This window comes from Zalophus californianus, chromosome 3 (genome assembly GCF_009762305.2).
Source record: "Zalophus californianus isolate mZalCal1 chromosome 3, mZalCal1.pri.v2, whole genome shotgun sequence".
In the NCBI taxonomy this organism is placed as follows: domain Eukaryota; kingdom Metazoa; phylum Chordata; class Mammalia; order Carnivora; family Otariidae; genus Zalophus; species Zalophus californianus.
In genome coordinates, this window is record NC_045597.1 from 11,847,548 (window position 1) to 11,871,525 (window position 23,978).

General features: G+C 38.2%; 1 protein-coding gene across 2 annotated transcripts in view; it reads right to left on the reverse strand.

Annotated features, from left to right (window-relative positions):
- Positions 1 to 23,978, reverse strand: part of TM9SF2 (transmembrane 9 superfamily member 2) — a 61,179-nt gene that overhangs the window by 12,772 nt on the left and 24,429 nt on the right. For both annotated transcript variants that reach the window (XM_035726737.1, XM_027590093.1), the window contains exons 5-12: positions 21,359 to 21,488; positions 19,956 to 20,080; positions 17,880 to 17,991; positions 16,586 to 16,665; positions 15,701 to 15,809; positions 8,900 to 9,032; positions 4,898 to 5,017; positions 1,625 to 1,682 (exon numbers count right to left, since the gene is read on the reverse strand). In XM_035726737.1, coding sequence (XP_035582630.1) covers positions 1,625 to 1,682; positions 4,898 to 5,017; positions 8,900 to 9,032; positions 15,701 to 15,809; positions 16,586 to 16,665; positions 17,880 to 17,991; positions 19,956 to 20,080; positions 21,359 to 21,488 — 867 coding nt within the window. The remainder of the gene's footprint in view (positions 1 to 1,624; positions 1,683 to 4,897; positions 5,018 to 8,899; positions 9,033 to 15,700; positions 15,810 to 16,585; positions 16,666 to 17,879; positions 17,992 to 19,955; positions 20,081 to 21,358; positions 21,489 to 23,978) is intronic.

The window sequence follows — 23,978 nt, forward strand, 5'->3', positions numbered from 1 at the left end:
CCTGCAAATGGAATTCCTGGTTTCTAAATTTAACCTTTGGCTTTCATTACTGCTGCTGATTACTCAGAGGCTTGTCCACTCGAAATTGGGAGTTGGGAAGAAAGTGGGTTCTATTTCTAGGACCAGATATCAATCAGATACTTGATATCAAAAGCTATCCTCCAAAGGGTCACAGTTATTTGTTTTTATGTGACTGTTGTTTTTTTTTTAAACACTTGCTACATATTACTCTACTTAATGGAATGAACTCTAAATAAAGGGGTAACACTTTAAAATAATTTTTTACCTTTGAATTATAGTTGACATACAATGTTATATTAGTTTCAGGTGTGCAACAGTGATTTGACAATGCTTATCGGTTGCTCAGTGCTCACCAGGATAAACAAAGTCACCATCTGTTACCATTTAATGTTAGTACAATATTATCAACCATGTTCCTTATGCTGTACTTTTCACCTGTTGCTTATTTTACACCTGGACATTTGTACCTCTTAACCCTCATCTATTTTGCCCATCCCCCTCCCCTCCAGCAACCACCAATTTGTCCTCGGTGTTTATGAGTCTACTTCTGTTTTGTTCATTTATTTCTAGATTTCACATGTAAGTGAAATCTTATGGTATCTGTCTTTCTCTGTCTCACTTCCTTCACTTAGCATAATACCCTCTAGGTTTATCCATGTTGTCACAAATGGCGAGATCTCATTCTTTTTTTTTTTTTATAGCTGAGTAATATTCCATTGCATGTGTATATATATTCACACACACATCTTCTTTACCCCATTCATCTATCCACGGACACTTAGGTGGCTTAAAAGCGGCAATACTTTTGATAGAAATCTAAAAATGTTCGCTTGCCTAAACTATGTTCAGGTGAAAACCCCTTCTTGTGATTAGGTCAAAAGCTTTCAATACGGGGCGCCTGGGTGGCTCAGTCGTTAAGCGTCTGCCTTCAGCTCAGGTCACGATCCCGGGGTCCTGGGATCGAGCCCCGCATTGGGCTCCCTGCTCAGCGGGAAGCCTGCTTCTCCCTCTCTCACTCCCCCGGCTTGTGTTCCCTCTCTCGCTATCTGTCTGTCAAATAAATAAAAATCTTTAAAGAAAAAAAAAAGCTTTCAATGCAGGCTTACACAACAACATGCCAGACCAACTTACATGGGCTAAGAAACAGACTTTTAAGAAAAGGAATTTAACAATTTCTCATGTGCAAAGATAGTTTTTCCAGGGACGCCTGGGTGGCTCAGCCGGTTAAGTGTCTGCCTTCAGCTCAGGGCATGATCCCAGGGTCCTGGGATTGAGTGCCGCATCAGGCTCCCTGCTCAGCGGGGAGCCTGCTTCTCCCTCTGCTTGCTGTCCCCCCTTCTTGTGCTCTCTCGCTCTCTGACAAATAAATAAAATCTTAAAAAAAAAAAGAGAGAGATACTTTTTCCAGATATGGCATGTGGTAGTCACTGTGCAAATGTTTATTAAATATTCACTTTTTATCCCTTTTTTAAAAATTAAATTCATTTTCTAGGGTACATGGTTTAGAGACAGAGAAGATTCAAGACTTAAGAGAATGAACATTTGGGCACTAGATTTTATGACTATGTAAGAAAGTTACTACTGAAAAGTTACTATTACTTACCCAGGACAAAGAAATGATGTCAATAAAACGTTTGTTTTCCACTTCTCACCTCCAAAGGCTGTAGAAGAAAACAAAAGTGGGATAACACACAGACTTTTCTTCAAAGCAAACCAAATGGCCATATATGTCTAGCATTAAACAAATTTTCAGACAGCACTGGGTGCCCACTCCTAGAAAATCACACTAGCAAATGATGACAGTCCCCTCCACAAGTGATCCAGATCAGGGATGCACATCACAGCACTGCCCTGGATAAGCCCTGCTCTCAAGAGGTTTGCTGCAGCATAATTAATCTAGTATCAAAGGAAGGTCACCAAGACCACTTCTTTTCTAATTTTTTTTTTTTATTTCAAAATAAAACAAACCCTTAAGCTCTAGGCCAGTTTGAATCCATGGGCCTGGGTAGAGAAAGGGCATACTGGGGATTCTCCTTTACCTTGTAGCCAGTTTCAGAATTTGTTATAAAACTAGGAACCCTCAAGCCTAAAGTGCAGCACATTTAAATTTCCACAGCAGGGCTAATCTTTAGGACTCCTCTGGCACTGCAGTTTCTGGTAGGGGGTGTCAGTGGGGGTGGGGAGGTCAGTGTGTCAGATCAGGTGGCTAAGAAGAGTGAAAGGCTTTTGGACACTTCACAGAATTTGCTTAGGAGCCTGTTAATCTCCTTTCACCCTAATTTCTTTTCCCCGCTTAAAAAAAATGTAAAAAGTATATAGAGTAAAAAATGAAAGTACTACCTGCTTCCAGTTTAAAAGTTGGAGATAAAACTGGCTGAGATGTGAGAACAGCTTTGATTTTTTAAAAAAGTTTTAATCATTTATAAGCAAGTTTAAGTACCACTTGCCCGACAACAAAATGACAAATTATATGTATATGATTTGAATTCACAGCATTACTGATAAAGAGACTATTGTGAATGTATTAATTCTGGGTTTAATACAATTCCAATCAAAAGTCAAATAATATGTATTGAAACATAAATATTCCATAAAATGAAGTATTTTGTGACTGGGGCCACATGACAGCACCTCTTGGAATGTTCTGCCTGATTCATGTGCAGCTGAGATCTGAAGGACGGAGAGGAGTTAAAGAGGGTCTGGGATGGGAGGGAGAATGAGCTGGAACTTTCTAGCACAGGGAAGAGCATGGGGTGAAGTCCTCAGGCAGACGTGAAGGTACACAGCCTGACAGAGGAACTGAAAGAAAGCTAGCAGAGCTGAGAAAGCTAGAGTGCTGCATGGGAGGCAGGGGTCCAATCGTATCTCATATGCATTAAAACACACGACACCAATCCTCTGTCCTTTAGTAGAGGATGAAAGGAAAGAAAGAAAGAAAGAAAAAAAACCCTGACAAAATCCACCAACAGTAAAACACAGACACACAGACAAATAGGACTTCATGTTTTCAGGAGCATTGTATATGGCAAAGTCTAATACTTCTATTTGGGGTGGGTCTAGCCAACCTCACTGTAAGGATGTGTTTGTACCCCGACTGTGTCCTACCTCAAACCTTATTCACATCAACCTTAGCTCTGTCTCATCTTCCGCCTTTTTTTTTTCTTTGGTGGGCACTTTTTCCCCCCCTAATTTATTACTGAAGTATAACTAACACAATGTGACATTAGTTTCAGGCGTACAACATACTGGTCCCACAATTCTATACATTACTCAATGTTCACCACACAACAGTATTATTGGCTACACTTCCTATGCGGTACTTTTCACCTCCATGACTTACTTAATAACTGCCAAGTCTGTACATCTTATTTCCCTTCATCTATTTCGCCCAAATCCCACCCACCTCCTCTCTAGCAATCACCAGTTTGTTCTCTGTATTTAAGAGTCTATTTTTTTGTTTTCTGTTTTTTAGATTCCACATATAAATGAAATCATAGAAAATATTTGTCTTTTACTGTGCAAAAGGACAATGATATTTATTTTGGTGTAGTTCCTATTGTTTACTTTTGCTTTTGTTTCCCTTGCCTGAGGAAACCTATCCACAGACGTGTCACTAAGGCTGATGTAAAAGATCACGTACCTGTTTGCTCTCTCCTAGGGGCTTATGGTTTCAGGTCTCACATTTAGGTCTTTAATCCATTTTACATTTGTATTTGTATATGGTTTAAGAAAGTGGTCCTGTTTTCCCAGCACCATTTTTTAAAGACACTGTCTTTTCCCCACTCTATCTTCTTGCCTCCTTTGTCACAGATTCATTGACCATGTAAGTGTGAGTTTATTTCTGGGCTTTTTATTCTGTTCCATTGATCTATGTGTCTATTTTTGTGACAGTATCACACTGTTTTAATCACTACAGTTTTGTAGTGTTATCTTGAAATCTTGGATTGTGATACCTCCAGTTTTGTTCTTTCTCCAGACTGCTTTGGCTACTCAGGGTCTTTTTTGATTCCATACAAATTTTAGGTTTATTTGTTCTAGTTCTGTGAAAAATACTATTAGTATTTTGATAAGGATTGCACTGAATCAGCAGATTGCTTTGGGTAGCATGGACATTTTAATGCTATTAATTCTTCTAATCCATGAGCATGGTATATCTTTCCATTTGTTTGTGTCTTCAATTTCTTTCATCAATGTCTTACAGTTTTCAGAGCATGAGTTTTTTACCTCCTCCCTGTCCCTGTCACTTTAAATTACAGATTACCTATGAGGTCATCTCAATAGACTTCAGAATTCCACAGCAACCCGGGCATTCACTGACCCTGGCAAAACTGCTTTCCAAGTCATCTAGTCATAGCCCATCCTTACCCTGGGGCCCGGACGCTGTTTTTCACTGAACTTTATTTTACTTTTAGAAAGCAAGAATACAAGAGATTGCAACTAATTAAATTATAAAAGCAAATTAAATTATATCAGGGCTCTTTAGCATGACCTCTTATTTAAGAAAAGGTATTACTATATATATTACTTATTTTAGTTAATAAATCAATGATACTCGTAATTATATTATCTTCCTTGATTAGTCTATACACATTTCTATGAATGTAGCAATCTAAGTTGTTCAGCCAAACCTCTTATGTCAAAACTTAAAAGAACAGAGGGAATGATGGATAAGCAGCACCTAAATTTGCTTACCTCACTGTACAAACCTTTTTTAACAAATAAAATCTAGGGATGGTCATCCCCATCACAAGCTTCTTTTATATAAAGATATGTACCTATGATACATATTGGTTCGAGAAAAATCACCTACTGGCTCAGGTGCAGTGATGGAACAGATGAGATTCCCGACGTGACAGTCAGGGTGGCTCTTACTTACACTTATAAAATCTGGCAGCGACATAGCCTGCGGGTGTGCCCAGCAGCACCCATAGGACCACAGCACAAGTCATCAGTGCTCCTCTGTTGGCAGGTGACAAAAATCCCAGGCAAGCAAAAACTAAAAAATAAGTGATTTTAAGTTACAAATTTTATTACTGTTTCCTCTCTAAAGTGACAGAAGACAGCTTTCATTTTTTAAACAAGAAACCAAATACAATTTCATGAATATACTGTCTTACCATACGGCCACACTAAATGTTAGTAATATTTTAAGGTACTATTATCAACAGGATAATAAAGCAAACTCTACTTTGAATATTTCTTGCCGGGGTCCGTAAGACCCCCACCTTTCCTATTATCAGGGAAGGCTGAATGGGTGCTCACGAGTGTTTTCAGCTCTTCTGATTCAAGTACAGCTTCTTCTTTTTTTTTTAAGATTTATTTTTTTGAGAGAGAGAGGAGGAGGGAGGGGGAGTGGGAGGGAGAGAGGGAGAGCATGAGTTGGGGGAGAGGCAGAAGGAGCCAGGGAAAAAGACGGGTGTGTGTGTGTGTGTGTGTGTGTGTGTGTGTGTGTGTGTGTGTGTCTCTCTCTCTCTCTCTCTCTCTGGGGGAGAGGCAGAAGGAGCCAGGGAAAGAGATGGGGTGTGTGTGTGTGTGTGTGTGTGTGTGTGGCAGAAGGAGCCAGGGAAAGAGACGGGGTGTGTGTGTGTGTGTGTGTGTGTGTGTGTGTGTGTGGCAGAAGGAGCCAGGGAAAGAGACGGGGTGTGTGTGTGTGTGTGTGTGTGTGTGTGTGTGTGTGTGTGTGTGTGGCAGAAGGAGCCAGGGAAAGAGACGGTGTGTGTGTGTGTGTGTGTGTGTGTGTGTGTGTGTGTGTGTGGCAGAAGGAGCCAGGGAAAGAGACGGGGTGTGTGTGTGGGGGGGGGGCAGAAGGAGCCAGGGAAAGAGACGGGGTGTGTGTGTGTGTGGCAGAAGGAGCCAGGGAAAGAGACGGGGTGTCTGTGTGTCTCTCTCTCTCTCCCTCCCCGTGCTGAGCACAGAGCTGATGCAGGGCTCTATCCCATGACCCTGAGATCATGATCTGAGTTGAAACCAAGCACTGGATGCTTAACCCGACTGAGCTACCCAAGTGCTCTGTCAAGTACAGCTTTTTAAAATTAATATGAATAAAGATATTCCCACCAAGAAATAGTCCCACTTTTGTTCCCTTTTAAAATAATAATGGGGGGATGGGGGTGGTGCCTGGGTGGCTCAGTTGGTTAAGTGTCTGCCTCTGGCTCAGGTCATGATCCCAGAGTTCCAGGATCAAGCCCCGCATGGGGCTCCCTACTCAGCAGGGAGTCTGCTTCTCCCTCTCCCTCTGCTTGTGCTCGCTCGCTCTCTCTCAAATAAATAAAATCTAAAAATAATAATAATAATAATAATACTGGGTCCTCTGGGGTAAAAAATACCTTACAACATTCAAACACAAAAGATAAGACAGAATCTAATCAATGAATAAAACAAGAGAATAAAGATTTCATAGTACCATTAGCTTTCTGAAGTTACTGAAGTACTTGGTCAGTAACTTGGGGAAATTCTGGCTTCTACCTTTATTTATTTGGTTGGTTTTATTTGTTCTTCCTTATATAACCCACCTGACTAATAAGAAAAATGCTATCTTATATTTGTAGAGATTCCTGGCTTTAAGCTGGGATTCAGAAGTTATGAATTTGCTCAGTAAGAAATCCAAGTGGCTAATCCCAGGAACAAGAAAGTTCCCAGCATTTCTGTGGCGTACAAAATCAAGCACATGCTCACCCAGACCTGATCAGCACCGACTAAGGGGCAGGAAACCAACCAGGGTAACTTTAGAAGACCTACCAGAATTTCAACCAAAATGCATCCCCCCCATTCTCCCCAGAACTGAGAAATGGACTGTTCTGAAAGAGAAAGTTCATATTTGAACATTTAAGGAAAATGATCCCTAGGCTCTCTGAAACTTTCCTTCCTCACGAATTCACTTTCTAGCAGACCCCCAACAAGAATGAGATAATGACAGAAGGCAACTCCTAATAAAATTTTCAAGCAGGGGACGCCAGGGTGGCTCAATTGGTTGAGCGCCTGCCTTTGGCTTGGGTCATGATCCCAGGGTCCTGGGATCAAGTCCTGCTTCGGGCTCCTTGCTCGGTGGGGAGCCTGCTTCTCCCTCTGACTGCTGCTCACCCTGCTTGTGCTCTCTCCCTCTGACCGATAAACAAAATCTTAAAAAAAAAAAATTTTCTTTTTTTCCAAGCAGAATTCTGTCCTGAAGCATCCACTCTGCTCTAGCTCTATCCTGGCTCAGTGGGGATCTAATGCCTTCATGCTATCCTCTGGCTGTGTCCAAACCTCTGTCATGATGCCTTCTCCCAACCTACCCTCTTCGGTATAATATACTTAAGAATTCTAGGCCTACTCATCACAGCTGCATCTCCTTACCCAAGTAGATAAAGATACATATTTCTAGTTAATCTTCAGATTAGTCTTCAAAGTAAGCCTAGAGGTGTAAATGAGTGGTTCTCAAGCTTATTCAGGTGCCAGACATTTGGAAGTGAGAATCCTCTTTGTAAAGCATTTATATAGTTCCATCATAAAAACATGGAATAACCTTACTAACATAAAATGACTTTAGTATTACATATTTAATATGCAATCAAACATAAGAACAAATGTTCATTAAAAATTATTAAAAGGTCAGGGATTTCTGAGTTCTTCCAGTAATAATTCATTACTGTTCATCAGTAGAAGGCACCAATAAAGGAAACATAAGGAAAATAAAAGCAAAATTTAGAGGGCACCTGGGTGGTTCAGTTGGTTAAGCGACTGCCTTCGGCTCAGGTCATGATCCTGGAGTCCCTGGATCGAGTCCCGCATTGGGCTCCCTGCTCAGCAGGGAGTCTGCTTCTCCCTCTGACCCTCTCCCCTCTCATGCTCTCTCTCTATCTCATTCTCTCTCTCAAATAAATAAAATCTTTAAAAAAAGCAAAATTTAGAAAACTCTATTCATAAACCTTTTTATCTCTTACAATTAGGAAAACTGCAGAAATACCGTATTCCCATACAGCAGCCTCAGAACCACCCCTGTGGCTAATCAATAACTCTACGGGAGGAGGAGGGGCTATTTAAAAAAAAAAAAAAAGATTGTCTTAATTGACAAAAATTTAATAACATTTTTCCCTTGCTTCCTAAATCCTCTAAGATGAGGAAGGTCTACAAAAAGCGTCCAGGGACACCTGGGGGGCTCAGACGATTAAGCGTCTCCTTCAGCTCAGGTCATGATCCCAGAGTCCTGGGATCGAGTCCCGCATCGGGCTCCCTGCTCAGTGGGGAGCCTGCTTCTCCCTCTGCCTGCTGCTCCCTGTGCTTGTGCTCACTCTTTCTCTCTCTCAAATAAATAAAGTCTTAAAATAAAAAGAAAAAAAGCTTCCTGCCCCATTCCCTCTACTCCTTTTTTTTTCTCAGTGGAAGCCAAAAATGTCTTGGAATCCTAATCATACTGCTCCTGGTAGGGTGGCAGGGGCAATCTGCATGACCCGCATTCCGAGCCACTGAGACTCAGACCCAGATGGTGTTCAGGTACCTAGTCATCTTCAGCTCCAACTCCATGACAAAGGCTTGGTCTCTATGCAGCTGTAAGGGAGATAGGAAGTCAGTTTTCCGGCACAGCTAACCCGGCCTCCAAGTAATGTATAGCCGAAGCACACAGATTTAAAAGCCAAAAGGACTCTTAGAAACAATCCAGCCTAGCTACACTTAGGAAAACTGGTTTCCGTGTTGTCTTTAAGATTTTATCTATTTATTTTAGAGAGAGAACGTGTGAGTGTGCAAGCAGGGGGAGGGACAGAGGGAAATCATGACCTGCGCTGAAATCAAGAGTTGGATGCTTAACCAAGTGAGTCACCCAGGCACCCCGGAAAACTGATTCTCAAATAATTATTTAGAAAAAGTATTTTCTACTTTTTAATTTTCACTGAATACTTACATAGAGTCACAAAAGTCATAATTAAAATCTGTGTCCCCGATCCAAGAAAGACTGATAGCAGCATCCCTTTTCTTGGAGGACGGAATATATCACCATGAACGAGTTTCCAGCCAAATTCTTCCTGGGCATCCTCCTAAAAAGGGAATGAAGTTGTTTAACTGACAATGTGGTATCACCAGGACAGCTAGACAGTTTGTTCACTGGTGAATATGCTGATACAGAAAAATTTTTTTAAACTTACGAATGTTAGTATTTATTCCAATTCCAAAGTTTTATGAAGTTTGACTCCCAGAGCTTTACAGTTTTCTTGAATTGCTTTTAAAGGAATGTTGTATGTTAAGTATATTGAGAAACTTCAAAAAGATATATAAAATAATGTGATAGTCAAGCTTTATGATCCAACTTGATGACTTAATTTTACTCACATTCTATCCTTTTCAATCTACTTTTACCAATCTCCAAAATGAGTGAATGGTATTAGGTTTCACAGCTACTTTGCTGGGTATGGTAGACTTAGCTATGAGCATATGAACAAGTTTGCCACCAGCCCTAACTGCTCCCCTGATCTCTAGACACACATGCACAATTTGCCTAATTACAACTCCACTTGGTTGTTTAACAAGCATCCTGAACAGAATTATCCACAACTGAATGGATTCTCTCTCCCCACCTGTACTGTTTCTGCAGCAACAACACTGCCCCAACCCAGTCACCCAGCAGTAACAGCTCCATCTGGCCAACAGTTCAGTCCCCCAAACCTTGGGATCCTCCTTGATTCCTTCCTTTTTTTCACATCTTGAATACAGTCCTTTAACAAATCTTCAGCTCTGCCTCCAAAATATTTCAGCAGAACCCAACACTAGCCCCCGGTTCAAGTCATCACCTCTTACCTGGCTACCGCAACATACACCACACTGACCTCTGTGTTCCTGCCCTTGCCTCTATTCAGTTACTTCTCAATACAGCATCCAGCAGGGTTCTTTAACCAACTGGGTGTTTTGGACCAGAAACATCGGGTCATTTACTGTCTTTCCCTCTTCCACCTTCTCCATAGTTAACCAAACAGTATTCCGTCCCGCCTTCTAAACCCCTTCTGTATCTGTCTGTCCAGCTCCTTTTCCCTTTCCTGCTACCACCCTATCTCTGGGAGTTCCATAAACACCCCTGGACCAGTTTCTGTACCTTCAATCTTGCCCTGCTCTGAATGATGCTCCACACAATATTCAAAGTGATTTTCCTACATCACAAACCTGGCTATGCAGTGCTGTTTAAAATTCTTTAAGAGCTTCCCTGTGACCTTCAAACTGTATTTAATTACAAGTCCTTCAGACTCTGGCCCCCGCTACTTTTTCAGCCTCATTTCTCGACATTTCCTTCAGGATGCATCTCATCTCTACCCCAAATTCCCAAACTTCCACCTTTGTGAGCAGCAGACAATGCTACTGATAATATGTTACATTTACACATATTTTTTAGTAAATATAAATCAACTGGAATTTGAAACATGGAAACTTTTATACAGGTACTAATCCTGCTCTTACAATGGCTAATATAAGGCAATAGTAAAAACCAAAATACTTCCATATACACCATGGAATTATACTCGGTCATTTTTGAAGAATGTACAAATTGAAGTTTTATTAAAAGTATCTGGGTTCTAAATGGATTAAATAAAATTACATTTGGGACTGACTTCAAAACAACTGAAAGGGAGGAACTGGTGGGATTCTATAAAAGACTAAACACGAGCTGAGAACTGCTGGACCAGGGTGACGGGTGTACTCATCTCTGTGCTTCTGTGAATGTTGACATTAAAAGTATGAGGGAAAAAAGTCCATTAACCTCTTCCTTTAGGTGGGGTAGTATTACAGACGAGGGACCATTTCTGATTACTTTTTTACTGAATAAGCACCAAAAAATTCAGAGGTCAGTGAAAACTAAGTTTTCCATAACGGGCCAGGTCCCCTTTCTTTGGAGAAGGCAAATACGATGAGTTCCTTACTACCCTTGCAGAGATCCTCTGCTTATACATAAGGAAATGTGTGAATACCTTTTCTCATTTTGCATAAATCATAGCATATTATACACATTATTTCACATCTTGCTGTTTTAGTCTAATAATACGGAGATGCCTCCACAGTCGTATATACAGAATTGCCTCATTGTTTTTAATGACTGCATAGTATTCTACTGCACGGACATTCTGTAATTTATAAAATCAGTCCCCTATTAATGAGTTTTTGAGTTTCTGAAAATCTTTAGTTATTATAAGCAATAATACATTGTTTTTAAAAAATAGCAGTAATAATAAAAACCTTCTGCATCCAAGTTAGTTTCTAAGAACTGAACTGTTGGGTCAAACTATCTACATTATAAACTAATATTGCCAAAGTGCCTTTCATAAGTTACACCAATTTACATTCTCATAAACCACGTATCAAAGTGCTCATGTCCTCAATCCACCAACACATTATCAAACATTTTAATTTCTGCCAGTGTGCCAGAGGAGCAAACAATCCTGCACTGCAGTTTTATTTTGCATTTCTCTTATTATGAATGTTATATCTTTTTATATGTTTAAGAACCATTTGTGTTTTGTTTTTTAAAGATTTTATTTATTTGTCAGAGAGAGCATGAGAGAGAGTGTACGCACGCACAAGTAGGCAGAGCTGCAGGCAGAGGGAGAAGCCGGCTCTCCGCTGAGCAAGGAGCCCGATGCAGGACTCGATCCTTGATCCCAGGACCCTGGGATCATGACCTAAGCTGAAGGCAGACGCTTAACAGACTGAGCCACCCAGGCATCCCTTGTGTTTCTTTTTAATGGACTCTCTTTTCATGTACCATGCCTGGTTTCTAACTGGGCTGATGATTGTTTTTGTAATGATTTTAGGATTTCTTTATTTATGAGGAATTAACTTTTTGTTTGTGACGTGTTAAATATTTTCCCATTTGACTTTCATCCTTTTACTTAATGGTATTTCTTCCTATTCAAATTTTTTTTAACATAGTAATCATAGAGCAATCATTTCTTTTATAACTTCTGGCTCTCTGTGATACTTGAAAAATTCTACCCTTCTCCAAGATTTAAAAATCAGTTTCTCATGTGTCGTAGTATTTTATAGTTTCACATTTTCATTTTAACATAAGGAATAAGGTTGGAATCTACCTTATTTTTTAACCAGATGGCCACCCACTTTATCCAATACTATACATCAAATTTGTTTTCCCTGCTGATACACTTTTGTTAATCTCCAAATTTTTAGAATCATTATTATTATAAACAGAAAATGTTTACTTGGAATCTTTTTGTTCACCTATTTTCCTAAATTATCTCTTTGGGATTGGTTTTTATTTATTTTCTGCTAAAGTACTTCTATAGAAATTTCTTCAGGTCTGATCAATCAATGGATTGACTGATTTACTGCTAAAGTTTACTTCTTTTTTTTTTTTTTTTTTTTTTTTTTTATAAAATCTTTTTTTATTTTTATTTTTTTATTTTTTTTTTTTTTAAGATTTTATTTATTTATTTGAGAGAGAGAATGAGAGATAGAGAGCACGAGAGGGAAGAGGGTCAGAGGGAGAAGCAGACTCCCTGCCGGGCAGGGAGCCCGATGTGGGACTCGATCCCGGGACTCCAGGATCATGACCTGAGCCGAAGGCAGTCGCTTAACCCACTGAGCCACCCAGGCGCCCCGCTAAAGTTTACTTCTATAGATATTCCTTCAGTGACGGTCTGTGGTCCACTATTTCTGTTCATCTGAAAAAGATATTTCACCTTTATTCTTGAAAGATACCTTCTCTGGGTACATGATTCCATGTAAACAATTTTTCTCACTGATTTAGGATGTTTTGTCTCTGAGCTTCCATTTCCAATTTAATTGTTTTTCTTTTGCAGATGCTCGAATTTTTTTTCCCCCTCTGGCTGATTCTAAGATCTTTTTTCTCCGGTGTTCTATGGTTTTGTCACAGTTGATCTAGATGTGGATTTCTTTTTATTTCTTCCGCTTGGGACATACTGTGTTTCCTTTATCTAAATGTTCCTCTTATTTTTTCATACACTTTATACTCTGTAATTAAGAGCTGTAGTATCTGAAATCTTCAGGGGGGTTCTAAACATGTTGCTTATTGTAAATTTTTGTGAATTTCTAACAGATCATTTTTTTAGATTTATTTATTTATTTTAGAGAAGGGGAGGGGAGAGGAGCAGAGGGAGAGGAAGAGAGAAAATCCCAAGCAGACTTCCCGCCAAGCACGGAGCCCAGCATGAGGCTCAGTCTCATGACCCTGAGATCATGACCTGAGCTGAAATCAAGAGTCAGATGCTCAACTGATTGGGCCACCCAGGCACCCCTAGATCATATTTTACTGATCTTAAATTGGGGGAATTCTACAAACCTAAATTTGGGAGACTTTACCCCAAAGGATTTCTACTTGATTCTGCTAAGAATCAGAAGGCACTTGCTAACTTAGAATCATTTTGCTCCCCTTCAAGAATCCATGCTTAATACAGGAGGAGACTGAGGTTCAGCTCCCTTGTTAGTGACCCAAAGTTTAGTCTCCCAGTTGGTCAGAGACTTTATATAAGGACTGACTCAAAGGAGTCAGTTCTCAAAGGAGAACTCCATCCTCTTGTGCTTGCACTGTTTCCTGCTCTGGTCTCAGCTCACTTTTGTGGGGGGTAGGGTGGAGTTGGAAGATAGTCCTTGGATACCTTTTTACCTATCATGAGCCCAGCAATGCATCAACAAGGCTAGTACATCAAAGAATGACTCATTCATGCTGTGAATTGTGTAATACTGATGAATCACAGACCTGTACCTCTGGAACAAATAATACATTATATGTTTTAAAAAAAAAAAAAAAGAAGAAGATAGTAGGAAGGGAAAAATGAAGGGGGGGAAATCTGAGGGGGAGATGAACCATGAGAGACTATGGACGCTGAGAAACAAACTGAGGGTTCTAGAGGAGAGCGGGGTGGGGGGATGGATTAGCCTGGAGACGGGTATTAAAGAGGGCACGTTCTGCATGGAGCACTGGGTGTTACACACAAACAATGAATCATGGAACACTACATCAAAAACTAATGATGTAATGTATGCTGATTAACATAATAAAATAAAATTTAAAAAAAGGAAAGAAAAAAAGAGAATGACTCATTCACTCAACAAACATTTACTGAGCACCAACTATAAAAGCACAGCACTGTTTAAAACACCAGAGATACTATAGTGAGTATAACAGAAAAATCCCTCTTGAATACGTGTTCTCATTGGGAAGGCAGACAATTAACAAAACAAGTGAGTACATTAGATGGTGATAAGTGCTCCAGAGAAAACTTAGAAAGTATGGATGTGTATGGGGCCAGAAAGGTGTAATTTTAATTTGATGGTCAGGAAGGTCTCACTGGGAAGATCCTATTTCAGTAATGACTAAGTAGGTAAGGAAGCTAGCCGTGTAAATACCTGAGGGAGTAAATAACATTTGAGGTAGAGAGAAAAGCAAGTGTAAAGGCCGGAGGTGTGAGAACACGCCTGACATGTCTGAGGAATAGTAAGGAAGCCAGTATGGCTGGAGAAGAGCTCCAAGGGGGCACTGTAAGGCCTACAAACCACTGTAAAGACTCTGGCTTTCACTCTGAGTGAAATGGGAAGCCATTGGACAGTTGTGAGCAGGAGTGAACGATCTGAGTTATGTTTGAACAGCCTTGCTCAGACCACTACAGTAAGGGAGGCAAAAGGAATGAGAGCAAGAGGGGAAGCAGGGGTGCCATGGCCTCCATCCCATGGCACCTTGGTACAACTGAAGAAGAAAATACCATTTGAAATTGCCAATTATGAAGAGTATTTTGAAATTATTTTAATAAAATATTTAATAAAATAATCAGTAAAAATAATGGAAAAGAGACTGTAGCGTAGAAATGTTAAAAAGCTTGTAAACATTAATATGTTCTTTTTCTAATTAGGACAGAAAAGTTATGGGGAAAAGGCTAAGAATTCGGAGAAAAGAAAGCAATAAAATCTGAGTTTTTTGTATTCATTACAAGTCACTATGATTCTTGTGGAAACTTTTTTTTTTAAAGATTTTATTTATTTATTCACGAGAGACAGACAGAGAGAGAGAGAGAGAGAGAGAGGCAGAGGGAGAAGCAGGCTTCCCGCTGAGCAGGGAGCCTGATGCGGGACCCGATCCCAGGACCCTGGGATCATGACCTGAGCTGAAGCAGACGCTTAACCATCTGAGCCACCCAGGCGCCCTGATTCTTGTGGAAATTTTATCAAAGAGCTGCTATACAATGAAAAAGTATAAAATGTATAACATTATGTAACTTTAAGTGTTTTGAGAATAAATGAGATTGGGACATTAAATTACTTTGAATATGCCAAAAGGTTGAAATGATAAAACTCAGTGAAAATTAATTTTAAAAAAGCTAAACACACACACAAATAAAAACTGCTTGGGAGTTATTCCACTCAACTTTGCTGTTTCACAAGGTGGGTGCAGGCTGGGAATGGAAAATCTGAGTTGACAGCACGTATGTGAGAACGGGGGACAGACCTGGAGCTGTGCACCTACGCTCACTCTGCACCAAACCACTAACACAGATGGGGCTGTGAACAGTGCTGCTCTGAATGCTGGAGCGACTACAGTTCTAGAAAATACCAATTCTTAAGGATCACTTTATTTGAAAAGGTGAATTCAGGATAACTTTTAAGAAGAAAGATTCTGTCTGAAGCCATTATTTCAACTTTTTCCAAAGAACTAAATACAGACTATTCTTAGCAGGTCAAATGTTTCACTCACCGTAGAATCCATCTGATTATATCTGGCAATATCTTTATGCAGTGTCCGTAGCATAATCATAGCCACCATTCCAGACAAGAAGAGGACAATGACCAGGGAATTCATGATGCTGTAGAAATAAACATGTCAGGATTAATCTGCAGCTTAATTACCTTTTTAAAAAATTTATTCAATAATGTTAAAACAGTATTCATCAAAATCAAACTTTGACCTAAAATCCAACAGATTCAATGAGCTTTGTTCTATTACGTGTCCTTCTAGTGGATACATAACTTTATATACTTATCATAATAATCTCATCATAATCTGTTGAGAACTAGAATTTTTTTATGTGTGGTCAACATTATTAAATAAGTACTATGCCCAAATAAATTCAATAAAAGCTGCAGGGATTAACAAAGGTCTGTATCCTCAAGAAATTTATGACAAACAAATTTACTCAGTAAGTTAATGAGTGTCAAAAGGTAGTCTGTTAACAAAGCATAAAAAGTAAAGTGACAACACCATGAACAACTCTCCAGATAAAAATTTTGAGTCATGCTCTGAAGAAAATAATAATAATAATAAATAGTCATAACATGAGCAGTAGCTTCTTCCACTTCAGGTAAGGTGCTCAAATGTTCTGTTTCATTCATTCTCCGTTAATCCTCAGGGACAGTCTCATGAGGCAGGTATTTCCAGATAAAGAAATGGGACTCTGAATAACTGGGTGACCTCGCCTGACTCACGAACAGTGACCTGGCCAAGGCTGAACACAAGTCTATCCAATTCAAAAGCCCAGACTTCTGGAGAACTAGAGAGGATTAGAGAATGAAGGAGATGTTCAAAGGGACAAAACAAAAGAGTAAGCCCAGAGCATAAAGTGGATTAACTCTGTACTCTTACCTAAACCACTGAATGTGGGTATGAGGCATAGATTCCAGAATATAGTCCCATCTGGATGCCCATCTGATGTTTTTATCTTCCTAGGGAGATAAAACAAAAGAAAACAAAACTCTTTAAATAAGCATTTGCTGACAAAATATATTAAGAATCCAAACATTTCCACACATAGCCTGACCTCCCATTCAATTAATGAATGTAATTTCTCATTATCATAACTTGGATTAGTCATAAGTTTCAGCAGTAAATAACAAATAATAAAAGAGTTCCTAAAAGTACTTAGTTACCTGTATTTTTTTAAAGTCTTGCTTTAAATTTTAACAAAAGTTTTAGATATCAAAATTTAGAGCTGACTTAATAATTTTTTTAGAAAATTGAGTGGTATAACTTATTTTTTATTCTCTTTGATGCCATCTATGCTCATGAGACACTACAGTCATAACTGAGCATCTGGCAGGTGTCACCCACAATGAGCTCTTAATACCTAGAAAGAAATACATAGTGTTCTTTGCCCTAGGTTTGCAAAATTACACACTATATGGGGGAGAGTAAACGTCACAACTATACTTGATCGCCAAGACAGTTTATTAAAAATAGAGGTGGAGGGGTGCCTACGTGGTGCAGTAGGTTAAGTGTTCAATTCCTGGTTTGGGCTCAGGTTGTGATCTCAGGGTGGTGAGACTGAGCACTGCATCGGGCTCCGCACTCAGTGTGAAGTCTGCTTCTCTCCCTCTACCCACCTCCCTCTGACATGCACATGCTCTCTCTCTCTAAAATGAATAATCTTTAAAAAAAAAAAAAAGTAGAGGTGGAATAGTGCCTCAGATTCTCATAAAGTGAACTTTTACTTTCTTCCTAAAAAACTTCTCCATTAATGAAAACACTCCCTTGAATTCCCTAAGAACCTATATAAATCATCTACTATCAGGGAACACTCCATTAAAGTTTATACTAATTCAGACTTTAAAAGAATGTTGCTTTCCCAAATGCTTGTTACATAAATCTTTGACATTTTCATATCATTATCTAGGCCTATTTTCTACATTTTGTCTTTTATGTATCTCTTATGACTTAACATTTAATCAGGTTCAATTCTCCAATTTACTACCTTCTCATTTAAATGGAGACTTAGTTTTGAGTGTGATTATGTTGCCTGGTGCACTGACAAACTATTCCAAATCAGCTCATTAAAAGCTTATCTATGTGACAAGGTTAATCATTAATATTTTTAATTAGTTTAAGTAGTATGAATTTAAAATCAATTTCTGAGTTATACTAGAGATAAAAACAAACTCACGTGGAAGCTAACAGAGTAAGTATAGGCAATTTTGATCTCCCCGGAAGCCTTGTTACTTATATCCATGGGGGGTCCAGAGCAGTCCGGTTTATCTGTATGGGTATGCTTGAAGCTGTGGAGGAAACATTTTGGCAAGATGCTGATAAAGTACAGTTTTTAAAAATGGGGTAAAGACTAGAGACTCTACATATTTTACAATGCTACTATAGTCAAAGGCAAAATTATTCCTGTCACATTTAATAGTACAAATATTTACTTCATATAAATAACGGCCTAAGTTATAAGTATGTGTAAGAAATTATTATTCAAAATTAGAAACAAACTTTTGAAAGCACTATACTTGAAGAGCATTAAATATCTTTTAAAAAAGGGGGCACCTGGGTGGCTCAGTTGGTTAAGTGTCCAAGTCTTGATTTCGGCTCAAGTCATGATGTTAAGGTCCTGGGATCAAGCCCTACATCTGGCTCCCTGCTCAGCATGGAGTCTATTTGTCTCCCTCTCCCTCTGCCCCTCCCCCATCTCATGAGAGTGGGCTCTCTCTGAAACAAATCTTCCAAAGTAAGTATCTTAAAAAAAACAAAAATAAACACTGAGGGAGTTTAAATTAACTGCCATCTTATAATGGCATGCATTTTTTTTTTTGAGAGTGCACACGTGAGATGGGGGAGGGGCAGAGAGAGACGGATTTTTTTTTTAAGATTTTATTTATTTTATTTTGAGAGAGAGTGTGCACGTGAGAGCAGGATGAGGAGGAGGGGGAGAGAAAGAATCTCAAGCAGACTTAGCGCTGATCATGGAGCCCCACACAAAGCTGGATCCTACGACCCCGAGACCACGACTTGAGCTGAAATCAAGAGTCCCAGGCTCAACCAACTGAACCACACGGGCACCCTGGCATGCATTTCTTTACCAGTAGTGGCATGGGAAAAAGGCTAATTCAATGGTGAGGTGGGGGGGGTGTGGGAAAACATGAAAAAAAAATGGAATACTCAATCAAAAAAAGATCTCACAAATAACTGACAGGTACTTTCATACTAAAAATACTGACAACTTGAAAAGATGCTCTTTCAGTGACTTCTCACACAATGGCATCTAACAGTGCATGGAGATTTTAGAAATGATAGCACTCATCAGCGCATTTGAGGGGGCACCTGGCTGGCTCAGTCAGAAGAGTGTGGGACTCTTGATCTCAGGGTTCTAAGTTCAAGCCCCACGCTGGGTATAGAGATTACTTAAAAAAAAAAAAAAATCAGCTCATTTGGGCCGCTAATGAGAGGTCAAGTTGCAAAATATTAGAGGCAATGCTTTTCTACTGTAACAGAAAACCCTGTCCCAGCCACTCACATTCTCCACTCCAAGCTGACACAGCAAAAGTGTCAAAACTTTCTGGGACACCTGGGTGGCTCAGTTGGTTAAGTGACTGCCTTCGGCTCAGGTCATGATCCTGGAGTCCCAGGATCGAGTCCCGCATCAGGCTCCCTGCTCAGCAGGGAGTCTGCTTCTCCCTCTGCCCCTCCCCCCTCTCATGTGCTCTCTCTCATTCTCTCTCTCAAATAAATAAATAAAATCTTAAAAAAAAAAGTGTCAAAACTTCCTGATTAAAAAACAAAACAAAAAGGCACTTTGGCTTGACCACTTACCATAACAGAAAAAAAATATCTGTATGATTTCTCTGGACAACCCACAACTCAATAACCAATCACACTAAAGAGAGTTTTAGTAAAATCAATCCTGAAATGCCGGATTATATGTCAGAATACTGATTAAAGAAAAAGTTAACTAGGCCCCAAATATTTATTCTTTGGGAATAATTTCACTTACATTTACTTACTTTTTTATTTCTTTTTCTTTTATTTTTTCAAGTAAGCTGTATGCCCAAAATGGGTCTTGAACTCACGACCCTGAGATCAACGAGTTGCGTGCTCCACTGACAAAGCCAGCCATGCGCCCTCCTTTAAGTAACTTCTACACCCAACGTGGGGCTCCACCTCCCAACCTCAAGATCAAGAGCCACATGCTCTTCCGGCTGAACCAGACAGGCACCCCCACATTTATTTACCTGTTTTGTATAGTTACCTTTTTGGTTCAAGTTTGGCAGCCACTAATCTTGCTCCCATGGACCCAGTTTCAACAACATGATAGTGTATTTTGATGTCAACGTGGTTGAAGATGTAAAATGTATCTCTTTCATGGAATTCTGACTATGGAACAGAACTTAAAGGTAGAAAACTGGCTATACAAGAGTCAAAACAAAACTTTTAAAATGAGGCACAACAAGCAGGAAAATTTGAGCTTAGACAGAGTTTTAATCCTTCCCCATAAAAAAAACCTTTACGTTTTAAGCTTAAACTCTCTATAAGCCACAACTAATTGGCAGAGTACAAATTAGGTTTCTTTAATGCCATAATTCTTACATAAAAGTAGGTGCCTGTTAAAAAGAACACATCTAATATTTTCTATTTTTCCACTTAAGATAAAACTAACCAAATAAATTTTAAAATATTACATGTTATGAGCATGCTAAATCGTACACATTTCAACACTTTCCCTCCTTGGAAGTTTTATAACCAGACTAAACCAATAACTTAAATTATTTAAGTGTTTCTGGTCAACTCTCCCAAAAGCATTAGCCAATGTAACCAGTTTCAAGATCAAGCTTATGCTAACTTCTACCATCAAGTCATATTAATTAAGAGATTAAACTTGATTGACCTGATTACACAACATTTAATATATATTCCCAATAATTTTAATACTTTCTATTATTAACATCTTCACTTTACTATCATTTTTAAATATAAAAGAATGGCCATAAAGGCATTTACCTTTTTTTTTTTTTTAAAGATTTTTTATTTATTTGACAGGGAAAGACACAGCGAGAGAGGGAACACAAGCAGGGGGAGTGGGAGAGGGAGAAGCAGGCTTCTGCTGAGCAGGGAGCCCGATGCGGGGCTTGATCCCAGGACCCTGGGATCATGACCTGAGCTGAAGGCAGACACTTAACGACTGAGCCACCCAGGCACCCCAAGGCATTTACCTTTTAAAAAAGTAAGTAATACCAAACTTCTGCAATATAATATTTTATGGACTTAAAATTTGTAATACAAACTTCATGAACTTATAATGAGGTCTTTCTGGTACTCCACTAATCTACTTTTAAAAATATATATGTAAGATTTATGAGTCTAACTTTTAATAGAGTCAGAACATACAAAGTCCCAGCCCTTAGCATAGTGCTTAGCATATAACAGACACTTTCAGTGAATACTGAACTAAATCTGAATTATTTTAGTTCTAGAATTAAATTTATACGTTTTTAATCTGGCCTATGTTTAAGGTCTAAGTAGTTGTGCTTCAGAACATCTGAATTGTACTCATCCAATGACTATCTATAACAAATTTTGTCCAGGTAAAGACTGAATCCTTCCATACCAAAAACATTTTTTAAAAAAGTAGCACAGAGTTTTTCATGAACTTACATTAATAACACAGGCATCTTTTGCATGGCCTTTATCTGTAATATAACAGCCAATGGGAAATCCAGGATTACAGAACCTCTGACCATCTTCAACATCATAACACCATGTTACAGGCATATTATCCACAATCCTATGCACAGAAATAAGTCAAGTTAGAAATCGTCGAACATGACTAAGAAATAATGCCCAAAGCTGTTACCACTTCATAAAATTTAAATGTCTATAAATGCCTTAAGATGTCAAAACTACAATAAAAGAATTTTGGTAAGATGTGGTATATTTCATAGGCAACAGCATTATGTCAATATTTGATACACTATAGTGAAGAAAAAAACTTTATAGCTTCTTTGAAACTATAAATGTATATAGGAAAGGGAATTTTATAAATTAATTTACTGCAGCTGCTAACTTAACAACATCATTATCTAGATACGTAACTATAGTTTACCTTTAGCAAAATACTCAAAGCTCTAAGTAAAGTGCAAAGCAATGTATCTAGTTCCTTGGAAAAAATTTGATGGAACAGTATAGAAGCAAATGTCCTTTATTACTTGGTAATTCAATAAAAAGGAGAAGAACATAACTGCAAGATGGGAAAATATTTAACTTAAGGGCCAGGTGAAAAAAGTGAAAATATAGTATTATCTGTTAAAGCTGTGTAAATCCAACTTATGTCTAAAAGAAATGCTGCTATAAAACTAGAGAACCAAATTTAAAAGTTCTATAGTGAAAACGAACTTAAGGGATAAAAATAAAGAATAAGGTTCTGTGGCATTGTCTAACTACATTAAAGTCCGAGCATGTGGTCCCCTATGCCAAGAGCACACTACAGGATACAAATTTAAAAAATTACTAAAAATACACTAGCTATATTACAGTCATAAGACAACACTCCAGGGCATGTTTTATTTGTTAATTAATGTATGCCTTAGGAAGTAAGATTATGATTCTATATGCACCCAAGGTATACATTAATGACCTAATAAAACATGTCTCATCACATTTAAATGCTATTTAATAGTACCCAATATACCAAATTTTAGAATCACCTACACTATTAAGTTGCTTATTATTATAACCAGCAGGCCAGTAGTTCCCATGAAAAAGGCTATAAAATATTAGAAGCATAAAGCAATGCTATATAAAATAAATTAATTTGGATTTTTTGGAGGCTTAAACAATCAGTTAATAGCTTTAATTTTTTAAGAGAATGAAGTTCAATCAAGGAATATATTAATTATAGTATCTTTAAACTATCATAGTAGAGAAAGTACTACATAAAAATTATAGTGCTAGTTACAAAATGAGAAATTAAGAAGCAATTTAGACTTTTTAAAAGCAAGCATCCTAAGGTTATCATTTATATGATGCCTTGACACAATAACCTTTTCCTGGCAATAGGAAGCATTAAAAAACAAAACAAAACAAACAAACAAAAAAACCCCAAACACTTGGAAATAAATGTAAGAAAATTTAAAGAATATAATTTTCAATTACTGCCTTGCTAATAAGTTGAGTAAATAAAAATTACATTCTTTAAATTTTGCTAATAAGTTAGCGAGTTAGTTATCTGAATATACAACACCAAAAATACTAAAAATCTTATTTTCTGATACAGTGGGGAAAAAAAGGACTCAAAAGGATAAAGTTGAATGACTGGCCCCCCCCCCTTTTTTTTTACCATCAAGGACTCCTTTCCATTATTTTCCTCTATCTTCCATGGACTCCATCTGAAACACTTCTATTAATGAAACCTCATCTATTTATAACTCATTTCCCCAATAAATTAAATTCCCAGAGTTTCTGATCAGAATGGAATAACCTATGTTACCACAATGCATTCAGAAAATTGTAGCCAAAAGCAAAGAAACTTGGCATTTAAGTTACTCTCTGTAGTTTTAATAAGTGTACATTTACACTGCTAGGATTTTGAATTTTTGAAAACAGCATATCATTCCCCTCCCCTGCTAGCTTGCTGGGATCCAGGATTGGAACTCACTAGACTAAAATATCTTCAAAGACCCCTCTCTGTCCAATAAGCTATGACCTAAAAAATTTAAATACTGTGATAACTAGCTCTATAATACTACTTTTAAAAATGAAATGTCGCGAACATCTAGAAACTTGGCAAGATGTATAATTACAAACCATGCAGAGTAGAGTTGAAGGGAATTCAAGTGTCTGGCGCTAAGATCAAAACATTAGTCATTCTCAAAAATCAAGAAGTAGCTTAGGTTATTGACAGGGTAAGCCAAGAAGATCCTCAAATTGTATTCTAACATCCCAAATAAGAATTTCAAGTATTCATTAATTTAGATGAGAAAATTAACTATTCTTAATTAACTGTCATTCTAATCATTTGAAAAGTAATACGGTTAAAAATGTCATGGGGAAAACCCCAGCAAGTTTCAAGTTTTTTAGGCAGAACAGTTTCACACCCATCACAAATTACTGAGTCAATTTCATTATCAAATGCTTTCTAACTTCATAAACTATTTTAAATGATTTATTCTTGTTATTATATGCATTTTGGCATCAAAACAGTACCTACATTAATTGTGTCATGAATAGGCTAAAAATATTTCTAAGTACTTTACCGTGAGGAAACTATTGAAGGGGA